Raw genomic sequence first — 20750 nt, 5'->3', positions numbered from 1 at the left:
TGCATGCACTGGAGAAGGAAATGGCAACCCACTCCAGTATTCTTGCCTGGAGAATCCCAGGGACAGAGGAGCTGCCGTCTATGGGGTCACACAGAGCTGGACATGACTGAAGAGACTTGCAGCAGCAAGCAGCTCTGGTATCATGGCATTAGAAATTCTACAGACTAGATACTCAAGGTCTGCTTTTTTTAATATCACAAAAATAACTCACTAGAAAACATGGCTCAGGATTTCTCTGGTGGTGCAGTGGACATAGGTTCAGTCCCTAGTCTGGGAAGATTCCACATACCAGAGAGCAACTAAGCCCATGTGCCACAATTACTGAACCCGTGCTCTAGAGCCCTCAAGCCACAACTACCGAACCCCGTGCTGCAACTACTGAAGCCCACTCTCTTAGAGTGTCTGTGCTCCCACAACAAGGGAAGCCACCGCAATGGGAAGCCTGCACACTGCAACAAAGAATAGCCCCTCCCTGCTCACCTAACTAGACAGAGCCCATGCAAAACAATGAAGACCGGTACAGAAAAAAATCTAAAAATGGTTCAATACCACTTAAGACACAAAATATAGTTATTCAGAGTTGAGATTCAAAGCTACCTAGAAATAGATCTCATCAGATCAGTAACACTGAAAACAGGAAAAAGTAAAAACCAAATTCCAAGTCAAATTTTATAGCCTGTAACATTGGCAATCAAATTATAGTAAATAAATAAGGGTTCATTTAGGAAAACAATTATACCTATGCATATTTTATTAGTTATTCTGAGTTTTGCATTTCAGGATTCTCATCACTACTCCACAAAATGAGCAAAATTATTTGGATTATGCTTAAAATTCCTTCTACCTCTAATATAACCATGTTTTTCATGATTCTATCTTGAGTTCACTATATACCAACTCCTAGGCAAGCAGAAGCTTCTCTTTCTGAATTTTAAAGTAAAAATTATGAATTTTCAAAAACATGTAAATTAGCTCCCAAGAAATCCTTTTACAGTATAAATAGAAATAAACTGGATGTACTTTTTTTTTAAAGTGCTTTTAAACTTTGCTGTCATAAAAGACACAGATGTGTATAGCAGACTTTTGGACTCAGAGGGAGAGGGTGGGATGATTTGGGAGAATGGCACTGAAACATGTATACTATCATGTAAGAATCGAATCGCCAGTCTATGTCCGATGCAGGATACAGCATGCTTGGGGCTGGTGCACGGGGATGACCCAGAGAGATGTTATGGGGAGGGAGGTGGGAGGAGGGTTCATGTTTGGGAACGCATGTATACCCGTGGTGGATTCATGTCAATGTACGGCAAAACCAATACAGTATTGTAAAGTAAAATAAAGTAAAAATAAAAATTAAAAAAAAAAAAAACTTTTTGCTGTCATAAATAAGCAAATTCATTAGTCACTATAACAAATTCTGTTAAGCTTTTTATTCTAAGAAAACTAACCACATGAACAATTACCGGAAATAAAGCCACAACTTTGAATAACAAGTATCTTATAACAAAATCAGTTCCAATATACACATTTGAATTTGATCATCTAAAAAAGGCCATGAATTAAAAGATAAACTACATATATAACTTGTAAATTTCTTAATCTATAAAACATCTATGAGGACCTAAATCTTTGTCTTTATTACAAGCACAAATTGTATCCTCTGAATATGTGTTTCCTGTCACAGTATATAAGGAAACTTTTTCTATTAATATATATGCAAGCTATATATGATCACACTGCCAACTGATAAACCTTGTTAAGTTTTTTAAAAAACATAAACCACCAAAAGCCAAAACACTACCACCACCTAATGCTAGCAAAGACGTAATCCATACCAACTCTCTCTCATTGCTGGTGGAAATGCAAATATTGCCACTTTGGAAAAAGTTTGATGGTTTCTTACCAATGCATGCCAAGTCACTTCAGTCATGTCCAAGTCTTTGCAACCCTATGGACTATAGCCAACCAATCAGGCTCCTCTGTCCATGGGATTCTCCAGGCAAGAATACTGAAGCGGGTTGCTATGTCCTCCTCTAGGGGAAATTCAGAAAGAGAAGCTTCTCTTCCCATGTAGCACTAGTGGTAAAGAACCCGCCTGCCAATGCAGAATAGAACACACGTCTCTTTACATCCCCTGCATTGGCAGGCAGGTTCTTTACCACTAGTGCTACATGGGAAGAATATATTTCAAAATATATTCTCACCATAACAGCAATCATACTCTGACATTTATCCAAATAAGCTGAAAACTTACACATCCACACAAAAACCTGTATATGGCTGTTTCTACCAAGTTTATTTACAACTGTCAAAACTTGGAAGCAACCAAGATATTAATAGATGAACGAATAAATAAGCTGTTACACCCATATAGGTGACTTTATGTGTATTAAAATATTACACTGAGACAGTCCATTAGCTTCCCCAGACCAAAAACAGTCCACAATATAAATAAGACTAAGAAAGAGCTTTAATACGATCTGAAGTGAGTTCAATTTTAATGCAAAAATCACTCTGCAGCAAATTGTTACAGATTTCTAAATAAAATTGTTGTGTTTTGTTTTTAAAAAATAAAGCAACAAGGTGTTTTGTTTTGTTTTTTACATAACAAGAAATCTGAAGGCAGTTACCAGCTGACCTTGATTTGGGAACTCAGGCATGTTAAGACAAACGTACGTGCTTGTCTTGGCCTTCTACCTCACGGCCACAGGAGGGATGCTGGAGCTCTAGCTATCACCTTTGTGAAGGTAAGGATTTTTTTAACTCTGTATATAACACCAAGCTAAGACAAAATAAATTTTGTATTATCCACATCCATTTTTATAGGCAACTTTCCCTACAGAATTTCTATTCTATAAATCCCATGGATCATCTTTGTGGTTTTCATACACAATATTTTTCTCACCTTTAATCTTACTATCTAGTATCAGTAACAGCATTATTTTCTCATTTGAAAAAAAAGTGATCAAGACTTCAATGAAGAAATGAGGAAAACAATGTTTAATTATCTACATAAGGTATCATGAGACCATCACCAGATATTTACATTCTATGACTTTTGATAAAGACAGACACTAATTTAACTTTAGTTACTGGACACACCTAAGCTGATAATTACAACAGGGTACAACATTTTTAATGGCAATAAAACATCTAATTTCACTGAGTTCTGTTTTCAGTTCTTACCTTGAAATGCTAACACACAATTGACTGCTGATCCTTCTACATAATGTTCAGGCATAGGGGACCATAAAAACGTGTAATAATCACGAGCAGTACTCCATCCAACCTAAAGGAGAACAACAAAAAGTAGATATTATAAAGTAACTGGCTTAATATGAGTGATATCTTACAGCATATTGTTTACTGCATCCTGAAATTAAAGCATGCATTAATATGTTTACAAATCATGGGCATTTTAACAAGCACATCAAATTTTTTATTATAGTTCTTTATTAAGCTATAACCTACTGCTATAAAAATCTGTAACAGTAGAACTTCTATGTATTAAAATGCAATTTGATATCCAATTTCCCATGGAAAATCTTAGCACACATATGATAAAATATAAAAACTTATGTTTCATTTAAAATTTGATTTCACAAAACATAAGTTTTTAAAAGTTATTTTATGCCTCAAATTTAAGTGCTTTTTTAAAATTAGATTTCTCCTTCCTCCTTAAATCCACTAATTAAATTTCACTAGTCTCTCATCTTTAGTAAGTCTTGCCTACAGGCATGGTAAATTTTGTAAAAACTTATTTTTACTTTTATTCCTAAGGTGTTCACACACACAAAATAACCACCTGTATCCCATCAATCTCTAAAATATTTCCAACTAACAACATGAACCTATACGTTATATATCTCAGTTATTTTCCAGATGAACTGTCATAATAATATTAGATACGTTTTAAACAGAAAATAGATATACATTTGCCAGTATATCATGGCTTCCATGATGGCTCAGTGGGTAAGGAATCCACCTTCAATGCAAGATACACAAGAGACTCAGGTTCAATCCCTGGGTCAAGAAGATCCCCTCGGAGAAGGAAATGGCAACCGACTCCAGTATTGCCTGAAAAAATCCCATGGACAGCAGAGCCTGGTGGGCTACAGTTCAAAGGGTCACAAAGAGTCCGACGTGACTGTGCACACACAAGAAATTATGCATCATCCACAAGGTTTGATTACATATATGTTCTACAATTCTGACTGACCTAGGATTAGATATTCCAGACTACTGAAGATGGAAGAATCTTGTATTACTATCTTTAGTCTCTAAAGGAGTGTTTTCAAACTGTAGGTCACAATCCAGTAGACTAAGTGGTGATTCAATTTAGTAATTCATACCCACATTTATTTTTTAATTAGAAAGAATTAGAAAGCATCAGAGTGCATGAAAGTCAAGTATTGCTTGATGAAAATTTGTTTCAGTATGTATTTGCATGCGACTCTGCTGGGTCAAATCACAGAATTTTTATTTCTTTCCGTGTCATGGTCAAAAACATTTGAAAGAAGCTTAAGGAAACCATCATGTGTTTTCCCTGACCTAAGGCTCAGTTTTTTTCTCTCAGAATTGTCAGAAGGATTAAATTAGATAATAAACATAAAAGCAGCACTTGGCAGAGTGCCTGACCCACGATGGGCACTCCATAAAAGGTAGTTTTTGCAAGCACTGTATGCTGTAGTAATTAACAACACAGAAAGTAAGGTTGGACTACTGAAAAAGATCACTTACTAGTTTTAAGATTTCAGACAAGTTATTTTTGTTGCTTCCTCTTTAAAATGGAGATAATAGGGCTTCCCTGGTGGTTCAATGGTAAAGAATATACCTGCCAGTGCATGAGACACAGGTTCAGGGAAGATCCCACCTGCCTTGGAGCAACTAAGCCCGTGCGCCACAACTGTTGAGCCTGTGCTCTAGAGGCAGGGAGCCACAGCTACTGAAGCCTAGACATCGTAGAGCATGTGCTCCACAAGAGCAGTCACAACAATGAGAAGCCCATGCACCGCAACTACAGAGTAGCCCCTGCTCTCCACAACTAGAGAAAAACCTGTGCAGCAACCAAGACCCAGCACAGCCATAAAACAAATAAATAAAATGAAGATAACTAACAATCTCAAAGGCTTGTATGTGTATTAAATGAGGTAAGCCCTGTAAAGACACTTGGCACAATGCTGGCATGTGAGTGTCCATGAAATGTTACTATTCATTAATACCCAAGGACACATAACCTATTAGGGACAGTGAGCTTAACTCTAAGATATTCTGTCCCTCATTTCCTATCTCCCAATGCTTCTAACATCTCCTGAAAAAGAACCCATCTGCAGTATTCCCCAAAAGATAAACCTGGTACAAGTTATACCTTGCATTCTTTGTCCCCATGCCGGTCCATATGCTAGTCTGGAAAGAAATACTATTCTAGAGCTAGATGTTTTTTGAAAAACATCTCCCTAACTGAAGAGGCTCTACCTGGACCAGGTGGTTAGAAAACATGCTTAGTGAGCCATTTATTTGTGATGGGGGACACACAGAACTGCTAATATCACAATTATATACACCTGATTCAAGTGGCACAGGGAACAGCAGTAATAAATACACTTATTGTTTTTGAAAAAATACTACCCTTATCTTACAAATTAAGAAACTAGTAGAGGGCATGGACGATGACAGCAGCGCTGGAGCCGTGGTGCAATCCCCAGGGGCCAGTCCTAGAGGGGATGGCTTTGTCCCATCTGCTCTGGGAACCTGAGAGCACTGGGATGCTGTCTATAAGAGAGAACTGCAAACTTTCCAAGAATACGGAGATACAGGAGAAATCTGGTTTGGAGAGTAGGACTCGACTAATAAGGTGGATGCAGAAACACAAGATGCCATTGGATGCTTCAGTGCTTGATATTGGGAACTGGCGTTTTCCTGGTTGAACTTGCAAAATTTGATTTCTCTTATGTTACTGGAATTGATTACTCTCCTTCTGCAATACAGCTTTCTGGAAGTATTATAGAGAAAGAAGGTTTATCTAATGTTACTTTGAAGGTAGAAGACTTTTTGAACCCTTCCACAAAGTTGTGTGGGTTTCATTATCTGTGTTGACAAAGGGACGGACGTTTCATGCCATGAGCCTTAATCCTGACAATGCAATTGAGAAGAGGAAGCAATATTTGAAATCTCTCTCCAGAGTGTTGATAGTGAAAGGCTTTTTTCTAATAACCTCATGTAATTGGACCAAGGAAGAGTTGCTGGATGACTTCGGTGAAGGATCTGAACTTTTCAAAGAGCTGCCCACACCCACGTTCAGCTTTGGCAGCCAATCTGGAAACTGTGTAGCAACATTGGTTTTCCAAAAAACATGAGACTTCACTGGACAGATTCAGTTAGTGCTTTTTTAAGAAGCTCTGCATCAAAGTAGACCTGACACAGAAAATGCAAGTGCAAGTAAATGTTTAGTAAGTACACAGGATGCACATTTTGAGTAGAAATAATGGGTCGGATTAAAAAAAAAAAAAAAAAAAAAAGGCTTGTAAGTGGTTGGGTTTTAGAGATCAACCAAAAATAATTTTAAAGTTTTCTTTTGTATTTGAGATGTAAATATATTTCAGATTTAAAAAAAAAAAAATCCTGTTAACTGCTGAACAGTTAAAACTTTAAAGCAGCAAATGAACTTACAGGGGGGAAAAAAATTAGTAAACAGCAAAGTCAGACTCTAAACCTAAAGTTCAAGCTCTTTACCACTAGGACTCTACTCACTCTTCTCCTAGCAGGATATACTCTCATACTTTCTGAAATTCCACCTCCTTCCTTCCAACAGCGTCACTGACTATACTATTCCTAAATAAAATGTAGTTGACAAAAGAAACAGTAAGGTAAAGGTGGAAAATGCTGCTTCTAGCTGTCTTTCACGATAAGAAAAACATTAATGGGGGAAGTGAGATCTTTTATCACAGAAGAAAAATGTTTAAGAGATATGTTAAGTGGTTTGGTCCTTGCTGTGTTCTAACTAGATCACAGTAATTCAGGCTGTTTCTTATTGTGTGACCACAGTGCTAACTTATACTTTGCTTTCCTTTATTGCATAAATCTGGGCAACTCAAGGGAGTGGCAAACCATGCTCTAAAACATCACAGGTATCCCACACTAAGCCAACCAAGAAACTGGAGCAAGATGCAACCCAATCTGAATATAAAAATCAGCAATATAGGACTATACTTTAAATTCCTTTTGAGGAAGGAAAAACTGAACAACAGTTAACATGAGGTGCATGTCAAGCAAACACTTTTAAAAAATAATGTAAAAGTCTCTCAATCTGGAAAGACAGAGTACAGATCCCTTTAGGATAGTTATGTCTAACATCTAAACTTCCACATACAATAGAAGGACAAACAGTGGAAGAAACAGAATTTGGACATCTAGAAATTATGCATGCATTCATGGTTTAAGAACAGTAAACAAATTAGAAAAATCACACCACAGTGTCCAAGACACACACTATTTCTCTTTTATTTTTTTGGTTATCTTGTAAACTTGATCAGATTTCTGGAGTGCAGAGTCCAATCCCTTGAAATGCAAGGGAATTTGCCTTTTAGTCCCTTAGCAGCAAGCATAAAGAAAATTATTACATTTAGAGTTGATAACAGCAAATTTTAAAACATTGATAAATGGCAGAGAGAATTATGATGATACTTAGAACAATGGGGCAGTCAAAGTTACCTACAACTGTCAAAACATATTGCTTTTATCCACTTGTATCCAGTTAAGAGGGCCTATCTATGCTTAGGAAAGAACCAAAACAACAGATATTTCACTATTTAGTCCAGTTTGGGGAATTAACAATACTACTGGACATCATTCTTCTGTTACTAATGCAACTGGCAAAGTAAGAGCAAAAAAGGAAATTACACGGAAGAAAAAAATGGCAAGTGTGTTTCCTTTAAATAGGATTAACATTTTAGAAAAACATGTTGATATTAATCATTAGTAAATTCTGAAAGCAAATGTAAAGAAGATCAGAAGGACAAGTTTATCAAGTAAAAATACAGGTATTAGTAAATTCTGGAGAAACCTCAAAAGAAAGAAACATTAGGACTGAGAGCACACAGAGAGCACTTGCAAAGACAAGAGAGAGTGGGGACTGGTTTGGGGGGAGATATAAATGGAGACAAACACAGGACATGAAGCAGGTAAGGCACTGAAATATGTTTGCTGATTATGTACAGATGAATACAAAACCTAAAAAACAGTTAAAAAATGAGCCCATGAATTTTTAAATTCTAGAAAAACATACACCAAACAGCAACAGGTATTTCTGGGGAAGGTGAGGGTACACTTTGTAAGGGTATTAATTTTCTTTCTTTTGTATATACTGTAATTTTCAAAAATCATTACAAGAGCAAAGGTCCTTCTTTTTTAAAAGGAAAGAACTGCAAAAATGCCTAGATACACAAAGATTGATGCAATGCTCAGTCTAAGAAATATCGTATCATAAACAACATAAATGTCCCTCCATGAGATAATATGTTATAGAGCTACTTATTGAGAAAGTGGCTACAATCATAAGTGAAAAATTCAGGACATATAAAACGCCATATGATGCTGCTGCTGCTAAATCGCTTCAGTCGTGTCCGACTGTGTGCGACCCCACAGACGGCAGCCCACCAGGCTCCCCCGTCCCTGGGATTCTCCAGGCAAGAACACTGGAGTGGGTTGCCATTTCCTTCTCCAATGCATGAAAGTGAAAAGTGAAAGTGAAGTCACTCAGTCATGTCCGACTCTTAGCGACCCCATATACTACTACTCCAGCTATTTTCAAAATATACGCGTTCAAAAAAAACTGAAAGTATTCTTCCTTGAGTTAAAAGAAAAAACAAGGGACTGAAAGGAAACACTTCTAAAACATTAATAATGGTAACCACTCTTAACAGGTAGGGAAATTAGGGTCTGATCCCTGGGTTGGGAAGACCCCCTGGAGGCCACAACAGACTCCAGTATTCTTGCCTGGAGAATCCCATGGGCAGAGAAGCCTGGTGGGCTACAGTGTCAAACACAGACTAATGCAACTTAGAGCACACGCACATAGTTGGGTGATGGGACTATACTGGCCATCTTAAATTTTTATCTTTTGCATCCCCTGTTTTTTCCAAGTTTTCTAAAATTATGATAATTTTTACAACAGGAGAATTTTTTTAAAAAACAAAAAATAAGAAAGGACTGGAATGGAGACAGGGCAGGAAGACAGAAGAAGCAGAATGAAGATATATGAAAAGGCAAAGAGAAACAAAGAAGAAGGAAAAAAAACTTGAAACAAGATATTCAAGCACAAAATCACTGCTAGTTTCACTTTTCATACCAGGAAATTAAAGTTTTTTAATCTGGTGTCAGTAAGGTTTCAGTGAGAATAGTATCTTACTGGGAAGGTTGGTTTTGCCTATGTGACTCTGGACAACATGACATAATCACTTTGCACTCCCAATTTCCACAACTAGAATAGTATCTCTGAAACATGAGAATTGTTATAACTCCTTTACAGTTAAAAAAAAAGTCTCATGGACCTTTAGTTTAAATTATTTTAATTACAAGTTAATTTAATTTGTACCGAGTATAGCCTAAATATAAATAAATTCTTAAAAATACTTATACAATCAAGACCAAATCAAATTGATTATAATAAAACAAATATCATGGGACACATTAAATATTTTATTGCAATTAATGTTGGGTTTGATGATAGATATGACATCATGTATAGTTCTCAATCTTTTCCTGTGTTTTTTTTTTTTTAACTTCAATCCAATCACTCATAAAATGCACACAGAACTTTTTAGGAATCCTGTTGTTAACTTTGAAAAACTAGATCTCTCACTTAACCAAACTGCTGAGAACAATTCTTGAAGTTTTACACGTGGTTTACATGTGGTTCAAACGTTAGCTCCAAAGTTTAATTTGGAGTGACCAAGACACTTCTTTCTGGACCTCAGTTCCCTCACCTGCAAAATAGTGAGTATAATGCTCTCATGAAAGATCTTTGCAAAGTATAAAGAATAAACAAACATGCTACATGTTTTAGTTGTAATTTAACCAACACTAGAGAAGAGGAAGAAAAACTGAAAGGAAAAAATGAAAATCTCCAACCCAGTCTACATCCCTAGTCTGGCTTCACTCATTCCCCTACCCAACCTGGACTTCATGGTCAGTTAACCATTTCAGTAATGCACCTAAAACCATGCTAGTATGCCTAGCCCTCTTGAGTTCTTTTTTAAATTCGCAGTGTGAATAATACCCACTTTTGGAATTCACTCAATTCTAGTTGCTCAATCTCTAGACAAACTCACAGCTGCTCAACAATCTCCTGGTTAACCTACTCCAATTCCCCATTCTTCCACAGTAACAAGACCAAATCTTTTCCATACTCAAGATCCCCACCCCTAGCCCCACCCACTCAGCACATGACCTTGTTCCTCCTCACTGAGGATATTTAATGAATGAGTTTCAGTGCCAACACATTCAGTTAATTGCTGACAAACCTTACAGATGCTTCCTATGGATTATTACCCACAATTGATCCCCTTCTCAAAGGCCTGCATTATTTCAACTAGAAATTAAGACGGTCTATACATTCTCTGTGCCTCCATTCTAATTCCAATTTATCTTATTCAGCACTGTAAGATTAAAGTTCACTTCTAAACTCTTATTACTCTCTGCTTAAAAGTTATTCTTCAGCTAAATATTAAAACAATCGACAACATGATCCAAACAAACTTTTCCTATTCATTTTCTAAAACTGGTACCTGTCCCAGGAAAATTAAATTCTTTAACATTTTCTGAAGCACACATTCCTTCCCTTATAGTTACTATCTAGGCACTTTCTCCCTGCCTGCCTTGTCAATATAACCATCAAAATCATTCTAGGCAGCAATATGCAGTACATATCAAGTATTTAAAAACATTCAGTGCCACAAACATCGTAATTCCTTTTCCAAGAACTTATCCTATGAAATAAACGGACACAAAATTAAAAAAAATAAAGTCTATATTAAGGACTATTTAATGGTAAATATTTAGAAACATTTCCACGAATTTCACAATGCATCAACAGCATATGTGTATACTTTTTATAGACAAATTATTATTTACAGATATATACCAATATGTTAACAATGCTTATTGCTGCTGCTGCTAAGTCACTTCAGTCGTGTCCAATTCTGTGTGACCCCACAGACGGCAGTCCACGAGGCTCCCCGTCCCTGGATTCTCCAGGCAAGAACACTGGAGTGGGTTGCCATTTCCTTCTCCAATGCATGAAAGTGAAAAGTGAAAGTAAAGTCGTGAAGTCGCTCAGTCGTGTCTGACTCTTAGCGACCCCATGGACTGTAGCCCACCAGGCTCCTCCAGCCATGGGATTTTCCAGGCAAGAGTATTGGAGTAGGGTGCCATTGCCTTCTCCAGCTTATTGCTAGGTAATAGTATTAAAACACGATTTTTTTTTCCCCTGAGTTTTCCTGTACCATTTGAAGTTTTTACTACATGCTTCAACTTCCCACTGAGTTTTAAGTATCATCCAGGCAAGATGGAAAGGGTATTCTACTCAAATTTATTTATTATTTATTTGTGTAAGTACTACTGCTTAAAGAAGAGTTAACAGTCCTTGGAGTGCACAAGAGATAATACATTAGCATTATGAAAGCCAAAAATAAGCAGGCAATGTAAAAAAGGAAGCTATAAATCAGGTCTTATAAAGGAGCCCTATTTGGCATCCTAAGTTATTTGGTCTTGGCATTATCCCACAGAGGATGAACAGCCACTTAAACAAGAGGAAGATATGTTCCGATTTTCATTTTCTATTATATATAGAGCATTTTGAAGAACAGATAAAATGGAGGAGTGGCATTAAGAATGAAAGCAGGGAAAACAGGAAACCTACTGCAATCGTCTTAGAAGGAGATAAGGAGGGCATGAACTACAGCAGTGATATTAAAAATGTGGAAATAGGCAGTAAAACTGACACAATTGTGTTTGGCTGGATCTGATGAGACAGTCATAAACTTTTGGTGTAAACAATAGGTTATTAACAAAAAATGGGAGGGGGGACCAGAAGACAAAAATAAGTAGTCTGAAAAAAAAAAAAAAGTAAAGATTTATCTTCTTGAAATAACATTTATCACACATCAGCCGACATATGCAGACTTCTCGCTGCACATAATGAAAAGTTTCCAAACTACTTAGCTTAACACTGAAGGTTTTCCGTGGAAAGACTGACACTTCATCTCCCTCCACTTCACTAACTCATTCTCATTCTCACCCCTGTGCCTTTGCTTATGCCATTTTCCTGCCAGGAATGCCCTTTTCTTCCCTCAATCTCATTTTCCTGCTCTGTTCTTCCTCTCTGTCTCACTCTTCAAGAAAATACCAGTTCTTAGTGTCTTTAACTTGTTATTCATCTCTTATGTAAAATTAAAAATGATACTGATTTCATAACAAGCTTACAACGAATGTATCTTCATAATGGATTTTGACTAGCCTAAAGAAAAGAGAGTAAATAACTCACCAATCCAGCAATGCCAAAGGATGAGAGATTCAAAAAGGTACTGAAATATGATTAAATGCCAGAACTTTGTTTTGTCCCATACAGTTTTTCTGTCCTCCTCACTCTATTAGGCCAGACTTTCACTACTTCATACTCTCAATGTACCTAATTCTAGCAGCTACTTTTATTTTTCTACTTTACTATTTAACTTACACAGACCACACAATCAAAATTTCAATACCTGATGGTCTTGGTTTTAACAAGTCATATCTAAAATAAAAATTGCTTCTGAGGGAGAATCTAGAATAACCCAAGAGAAAAGTAAGTTTTACTACCTGTACATCTACAGCATTACTTTGCTAAATGGACATTCTTATTTTCTGGTTCTCCATTACATTCTGAAGACTTGAAATTGCCAAAAAACTTCCACCACTGTAATGATCATCTCAGTGTAATTTTCAACTAAATGTAACACATAATGGCAAAATATCAGAACTGGGACTCTTGCCATCAATGAAATTACTAGTCATGTAAAACAGAATACTCTTATTAAAGCATGGGACAATATGAGGAATATTTTAACAATGTGGGACAACAGAAAAGATAGTAACATAGCTGCAGAGCTGTACAAAATTAATTACAAATTACAAGACCATAAATGATATACCAACCCAAAGGAAAAGATCACTTTTTTTAAGGTAAGGAATGGAGAAAATAGGAGGAAAAAAATTTGAAAAGAATTTTAAGTCAAACCTTTTGATCACAGAGAGGAAAGTCTGGTGAACTGAAGTTCCTAACATTTGTTGTACACTTCCCTGCACTAGTAAATAATTCAAGTTGCATAATGTTTTACATTTGAAGTTTATAAAAATAATCCTTAACACAGAGCTAAGACAAGTATAAACTAATTGTGAACCTCTTAAGAAGAAAATAAAGAGTGCCTATATGGAAGAAATATGCAGAAAGTTCTCTTACCTTGAATATACCAACCCAATCTTTTGGATGTGGATGGATATATGGAGTTAAAGTATAATGACATTCTAAATGTGCATTAGGAAGATAACTCTTGGCCACATTTTGAAAGATGACATGGGCAAAGTTGGAAGTCTGCAATGGAACTTCTTGAAAGGATGTCATTGTGAATCTGAAACAAGTAAATTATACATATTTAATGATACCAAGTAAGAAAAAACTCATACCTTGATAAAATATATAGCTTTAAAAGTAAATTACGTGGATATTCTCAGAGAATTATTGAAAAGACATACTTCTTAAATACTGGAACTCCTTTAGATATGATTAAATATAAAAACACAAACTGGGAAGTAATTAATTTACAAAATGGTTCAGAAAGTTCAACGAGTTTAAAAAAACTTAAAAACCAAACTTTCACCTCTCCTGCAAAGCCCAGCCCTCTGCTTCTCTTGCAAACCAAAAGCAGTGTTTCTATGTTGAACGCCTGAATCTGCATCACTTTCCTCCCTAATCCGACCTATTGCATCCCTCCACACTAGGTTCTAGGCTCCTATAACCTAGAGCCTAGTCAACTTCTCTGTCATGCATTCCTGATCCACATTCATGATCCCCAGCTTTTCTGAACCCCGGCTACATATTAGAATCATTAGGGAGTCTTAGAAAGAGACAATGACTTTTTGGGACCTGGGCACTGCATGCAAGTGTGTGTATACACATTCTTTTTTAAGCCTCCCAAAGTAATCCCAATCCTATATACAGCCAGCACAGAGAAATACTATTTAGACTATGACTCAAACCATCAATTTAAGTCTCCATCAGCAGCTCTCACAGATTCCCAGACCTGGGCTATCTTCTCGGGCTTCTGGTAAACACTTGTTCAAATCTCTCAGATTATGTAAAATCTCAGTTGGTCTACTTGGAACAGTTCAGCCTATTTGTTCATCTCTACCTATACCAATTCTACCCTTTCATTCTATCTTGATTCCAGCATTATTGTATCCTTTCCATATAGTTACTGATTAAAAACACATGTATTTTTAAATATATAGTGTCAATGAAAAACATACTGTTGAGAATCTATTATAGATTCAGTGAGTGCTCACTAACAGCACTTGCTAGCAGATGAATGGTGAAAGTGGCCTATAAAAATCTTCAAAACCTAAATGTTTTCCGTATTATTTGCTCTACTTTTGAAAAAATGATACAATTCACTCAAAAAATCTATCTCTACAGTGTGTCACAGACTCACTTCAGTCACTGTTTCTACAGTACCACATAGGAAACAATACCACTGACACAATGGCACTTGCTTCTGAGTCATCAAAACAAGAATCTCTGTAATAATGGGAAAAACCGGGTTAAGGCATTTGCTAACCAAATTATTCTAATTTACTTCACCAATCCATGAAGTTTCTACAGAAGTAACACTAATAACATTTTTTTTTGGGGGGGGGGGGGCCACACTGCGAGGCTTGCAGGATCTTAGTTCCCAGACCAGAGACTAAACCTGGCCAAGGCAGTGAAAGCATTAGGGTCCTTACCAGTAGACTAACAGCAAATTCTCAACACTACTCACATTTTAACAATTACTAAGAAGTCTTTATTTCTAGGAAGATCTAAGATAATATGCTTTTCCATGTTTCTTTTGTTGATCTGAAATACTAAAGCTAATCTTTAAAATTCTGAAATAACACTTCAGAAAACGCCCAATTTTCCTTTTGTCTCTTCTCTACTTCTCTTATGGTCAAGATACTGCTTTGTACTTTTAGGATATACAATATACTGGTCATCCCACAAAGAGACTGTCATTCGTGAACCTGAAAGCCACTGTGGCAGAATACCAGGCTGGATGTCTACCAGCCTTTCCCACCTGAGGTTTGCCAGGATTCTAAGGTAAAGAGAACGCATTCAGTAGTAAATTTCCTGTATCTCTCCACTAACAAAAAGGCTTTATTACCAACAACTCTACTTCACAGAAAGACTTAACAGTCAATAGTCTCCAGCTGACAACCTAAAGTCTTCAGGAAAATGAAAAGGTAGCACAACACTAGAAACTTCCTAAAATAAGTGTTCATTACTTTGTTTCTTTGAATAGTCTGAGCAAACCTGGGCCCAAAGGGATGTCATGATGTTAACGAAACCACTAATAATAATCTCGTTTCAAGTTTAGTGGCTTCCTTTAAAAAAAAAAAAAAAAAAAAAAAAAACCTTTGATTCCAGTTTTGAAAAAATGTTCACTACTTGTTATAAAAAATCCATGAGAAACACTACAGCTAAATTAACTGAACCAAACTCTTTTAGATACAACTACCAAAACTGAGACAAGTGAATCAGTAATGTTTTTCTATGAAGAAAACAAAGTTAGCTTAGGGTGAGTTTCCCATGTTGTACCTTAAAAGTAATTTAAGAATGAAACTTTTTTCATAAAACTTAAATATATTCCTAAAGTAAACTAAATCAACAAAACAGTATATGTTATACAACAAGGTAGAGGAGGTTAAACTTTTGTTTATCCTCAATTACAAGAGCGTTTAAAAATCAATACTTAGACTTTTACTTCACTGAAAAGTTTTAAGATACAAAATAACATAAAGGTATATACATATATGTGGGCGTCCCAGGTGGCTCAGTGGTAAAGAATCCACCTGCCAAAGCAGGAGACTCGGGTTCGATCTCTGGGTCAGGAAGATCCCCTGGAGAAGGAAATGGCAACCCACTCCAGTATTCTTGCCTGGAAAATTCCACGGACAAAGGAGCCTGGTCTTTAATAGTCCATGGGACCGCAAGAGTCAGACTCAACTTAGCAACTAAAACAATACACATATGTGTTTGTGTATGTATATGCTTATAAATGCATCAAAAGGGACTAAAAAGCACACACTACAGTCTTTATTCATGAGTTATGTGTGAAAAGAGGACTTAATAGAACTTCAACTTTTAACTCAATTGACTGAATTTTTACCAGTATATTTAACGTACTATTTTCATTATTTTAAATAAACACATTAACAAGAAATTTCATTTTTAAACTCTCTCCCCAAAATTCAAGTTTTTAATACAAAACTCTATCAGATATTAAATATATTCATGATGCTTATAAATCTTTAGAGCAAGATAATTTGCAATTATCCCATTAATAACCTTCATTAATCTCTCTCCCAACACTAACCTCTTTAAACATTTCAATCTGACTATAACTACAGAAATATTTTTACAAAAGTCACTTCATTCTCATTACTTTTTAAATTAATTCCAATATAACTTCTACTCATAAAAAAGTTAATAAGGATAAATGTTATCTGAATGTAACTACAACATGAATCAATCCTTTTTAAACAGTAAAATATCTAATTCCCATACAGTTTATGTTTCATTCTTCACACAGATAAAAAAATGGAGTGAAAAGATGGTAAATCTTTTAAAATCATTAAAATTCACTGAGAATGTTAATACATCACAATGATTCACAGGCAGACACACAGACCAACACACCATCCAGTGGGGAAGTAATGTGCAAAGTCACTGCATCACCTTGTGGTAGTGTTTGGGAAGTGTAGCTTCACTGATAGCACAAGAAAAAGAACAAACAGCCTCAGCTGGAGAGAGGAAATAAAACGCCTACCACAAAAGTAGGAGTAGCTTTACCATATCAAATTTCATTTCCCATTCTCTATAAAGTACACCTCTAGAAACACGGCAAACAAAAAATAAATAAACCAAACCAGACTTACCAAGAACAAGAGTAAGGCGGACAGAAAGAGCAAAGGGGATCAACTGCATGCTGGCAGATGGAAACTATATTTTTGGTGGTAAACATGCTGTAGTATATACAGAATTAGAAATATGTTATACAAATGAAACTAATGTAATAAACCAATGTTACATAAGTAAAAAAATAAAAAATACATAAGAAAAAAGACATATCTGGCTGGGAAACAAAGTCTGAAATACCTTTACATGCTGTCTGCAGTGCCCTTTTCCCTATTTTCTGCTTTATTCCCTAACATCTCTAGGGTTCCTTTTAAGTGTCATGCTGTAAACTTAACTCTGTTAAGTCTTTGGTCTAAAATCCAATTTTTGTTATTTTTGAGGGCTCATCAATATCTAAGGAATAATAGACAATATGCAGTGGGCCCTCAGGTAAGTAGCTAAAATAAATTGAGGGCGGGGGAATATCAGTGTTATCTTCTTCCTCTAGGAACTTTTTCAAGCACCAAGCTTGATCTGGCTTTTCTGGTAGCATTTTTCCAGTGACTTCTGATACTCATTTTACTTAACTAGCCCAAAATGTGTAAACCTTAATCAAATAAAGTAGGAAGCTGACCATACTAAGAACTTCTGTGCATTAAATGTACAGAAAATTAAACTTTCTAATTTGGATATTTTATATAATTTGCTAATTCTAACACTTAGAATTCAAAAGGAAATAAGATAATTTTATTCTAGGTGATACTATTATTATAGTGATTTTATTTTTTTCAAAGTCCTTACCAGTTAAAGACGATAAATTATAGGTGAAACATCCTGATGTCCAGGATTTCCCTTAAAAAACTCCAGGGATGATAAACCAAGATTAGCAAACTAGTGAGTCCTTAAACTCTTCTTTTTGGGGGTATTTTTTAAATTTCCATAATAAAAGTTAGTAAATCCAAAGTAGACAAAGACTAGTAATAAAAACTCACATATGACCTCTTGCAATAGAAACACATTACACACAGTAGTTGAAATACTTAGTAAAAAAATTTGTTTAATTTTCAGTTAATTATATATGAACTTTCAAACTTATCTCCAAAAAGTTTGGGAGGAAGCTGAGTATCTGAAGGGAAAAACTACAGCTAATATTCTAATTGCTTCTAATTACTCACATTTCAGCTCAAAGACTGTATCAGCTGGCTTACAGACCAGAAAAGAATTATCAGCGATCTTTCTGGAAGGCAGAAGCAAATCCACCAATTTGTCAGTTTACACACTTAACAATCCTCCCAATCTCCAGAACTCTTACATCGGAGTACCACTACTCATTACACTCTGCCAGGTGTCATGCACACCACTTAATTTTGTTTTAAATGGTGGTTTCTAAAAAGCTGTGAAACTGCCTTTTTATTAAATTAGAGGGGAGGGAATCTTTACCTTCCTGCAAGAGTTTGAGACAAACTAAACTTTAAAAGCCCATAAGTGGATATAGCCAAAATTTTACTTAGTAATATCGAAATTCCAAAAGAATGTAATCCAATAAACTTCATGTGTGAGGCAATGCCCCCAAAACAGTAAAAAGGGAACATGGTTAAGACCCTTCAAAAATATTTAACATCATTAAAAAAGGTCGAAACTTAGAATTCCAAAATACCTGTTATTTTGTTAAGTAAAGGATATTTACCAGTTTATTCTACACAAATAGCTGCAGCCATAATTGTATAAACAAGGGTGTGCAATTTAACAATGGAATGGCTAGAAAACTTAATCAAGTATTCTTTCAAGAAATCAAGTTTATCCTTGATAAGAACAAAACGAAGGCACCTTTCCATACCTGAATAGCACTCCAAGGGTAATTAGCCCACTTTGTTTTTAGATTTACATGTTACTCTAATAATCTCTTTTAACGCTTTTGGAATTGGACTCCAAAACTACAATTAGTAATTCCTGCATGCGGCTATTCTACAACTAGCGAGAGTTGAAAACTTAGACGTTTTCCTGTCCCTGACACAAAAGCGATTCATAACTACTTTGTAAAACCTAAAATATATGTAGAAAGTCAAATGTCACGGCGTTCTCAAACAAAATGATTACCAATAAGGTAATATGTTTATCAGGACACATACATGCATACTAATCTCTTAGCAAACTTCCCCCAAAATGACGAGCTCCTGTCGGGACTTGTCCACAACCTGCGGGCCTCCGGGATTTGGGGAGGGAGTGTTGTGAAATCAGGACAAGTTGCCTAAGCAAAGACAAACATGACTCTTCCCGGAAGATTTAAGATCCCTTCGAGCATAAGGCGTGACAGTCATTTATAAGCACTCTACAACCCAGGTGACGTCGGAGATCTAGCACAAACAGCTAACTCCGCCTACGGCCCGCGGCGCACGGAGTCCCCGCCTCCTAATCTACCGGCGACTCAAACCAAAACACGGGTTTCACTCCGTACGGGCAAACCTCAGTGTCCCATTTCGACACGACCTAGGTGTTCTCCTAAGCTTACCTACCCCAGCAACCCAGACGCTACCCACGAAGCACTCACCCTAGAGCAGAGCCTCCGCCAAAGCACTTTCTTTTTCGGGGGTCGCTGCCTACTCGTCCCCAACCAAAGGGCCCACATCCCACACGGCTCCCCTAAGTCTCCAAAGCCTATCCCAGGGCCTCCCCGCCGTGTGGGACGGCCCCCGGTTGCTTTTTCCAACTCCTTTGCTAACCAAAGTTGTCCACACTCCCGTCACAATCACAGTCCGGGAGGAAAGGTTTGTCCTCGGGAAGGAAAGCATCGTCATTCGGCAGCATCGTCACCACGGAGACCATTCCCTAGACTAGCCAAGGCCCCTAGACTCCAGAACTGAGGGGCGTATCACGAGCCCCGACAGAGCTCCAGGGGACGTCCACACCACGCAAGGCGCTGGGGAGGAATGGGGGAGGCGCTTACCGAGTGAGGAACTCTCGGGAAGAGGGGAGTGTTAAAGAGGTTTCCGAGCTTCAGCCGCCATCAGCCGCCGAACCTCTTCCGCCACCACAGCCTCCCTCTACCGACCGGTTACACCTCCCCACACGGCCAAAAGCCGGTGAAACGTCACTTCCTCCCATGGACCCGCCCCTTCCGCCGCGACGTCAAGGGTCGGTCGGGCCTAACCGCTGAAACGTCAATCTGGTCGCACTCGGCAGTTAACCACCCTAGTTGCGGACAGTAGGCTCCTGGACCCTAACAAATCCGAAACGGCCTGTTCCCTGGGCTCTGCTATTCCTCCGCTTTCTTCCGCTTCGCCGCCTTCTCTCAGATACCTGTGGCAACCAAACAGGATCCGTTTAGCTAGTGCATTTTTGACGTTTTAATTATTATTTTAATTGAAAAGTAACTTACCAGTTAAGTGGAAAGGGTAGCCCAGAGATATAGGGACTGGTACCATGTCATTGCCTGGATGTTTATAAATCTAAGCGAACCCAGTTATTCTGTGGCTCGGAAAGTAGACAATCGTAGAAGCAAAGGAGGATCACGCGCTTGGGGCTGCTGCAGCCCCTCACTCCTGGGCACTTTCCCAACTCCCGGTGG

At 37.2% G+C, this 20750-nt stretch overlaps 1 protein-coding gene and 1 pseudogene across 3 annotated transcripts in view; one reads left to right on the top strand and one right to left on the bottom strand.

The window, feature by feature from the left end:
• The window catches only part of TAX1BP1 (Tax1 binding protein 1), an 89613-nt gene extending 69344 nt beyond the window's left edge, over positions 1 to 20269 (bottom strand). For 2 of the 3 annotated variants that reach the window (XM_005679266.3, XM_005679268.3), the window contains exons 1-3: positions 20130 to 20269; positions 13496 to 13664; positions 3187 to 3289 (exon numbers count right to left, since the gene is read on the bottom strand). In XM_005679266.3, coding sequence (XP_005679323.1) covers positions 3187 to 3289; positions 13496 to 13657 — 265 coding nt within the window. In that variant the 5' untranslated portion in view covers positions 13658 to 13664; positions 20130 to 20269. Of the gene's footprint in view, positions 1 to 3186; positions 3290 to 13495; positions 13665 to 17226; positions 17314 to 20129 lie in introns of all 3 variants that reach the window. The other variant, XM_018047094.1, reaches the window with a different exon arrangement.
• LOC102169253 lies at positions 5539 to 6356 on the top strand (annotated as a pseudogene).

This window comes from Capra hircus, chromosome 4 (assembly GCF_001704415.2).
Source record: "Capra hircus breed San Clemente chromosome 4, ASM170441v1, whole genome shotgun sequence".
Lineage (NCBI taxonomy): Eukaryota > Metazoa > Chordata > Mammalia > Artiodactyla > Bovidae > Capra > Capra hircus.
The sequence above is the reverse complement of the archived record's forward strand: the minus strand, read 5'-3'. Positions and strand labels throughout refer to the sequence as shown.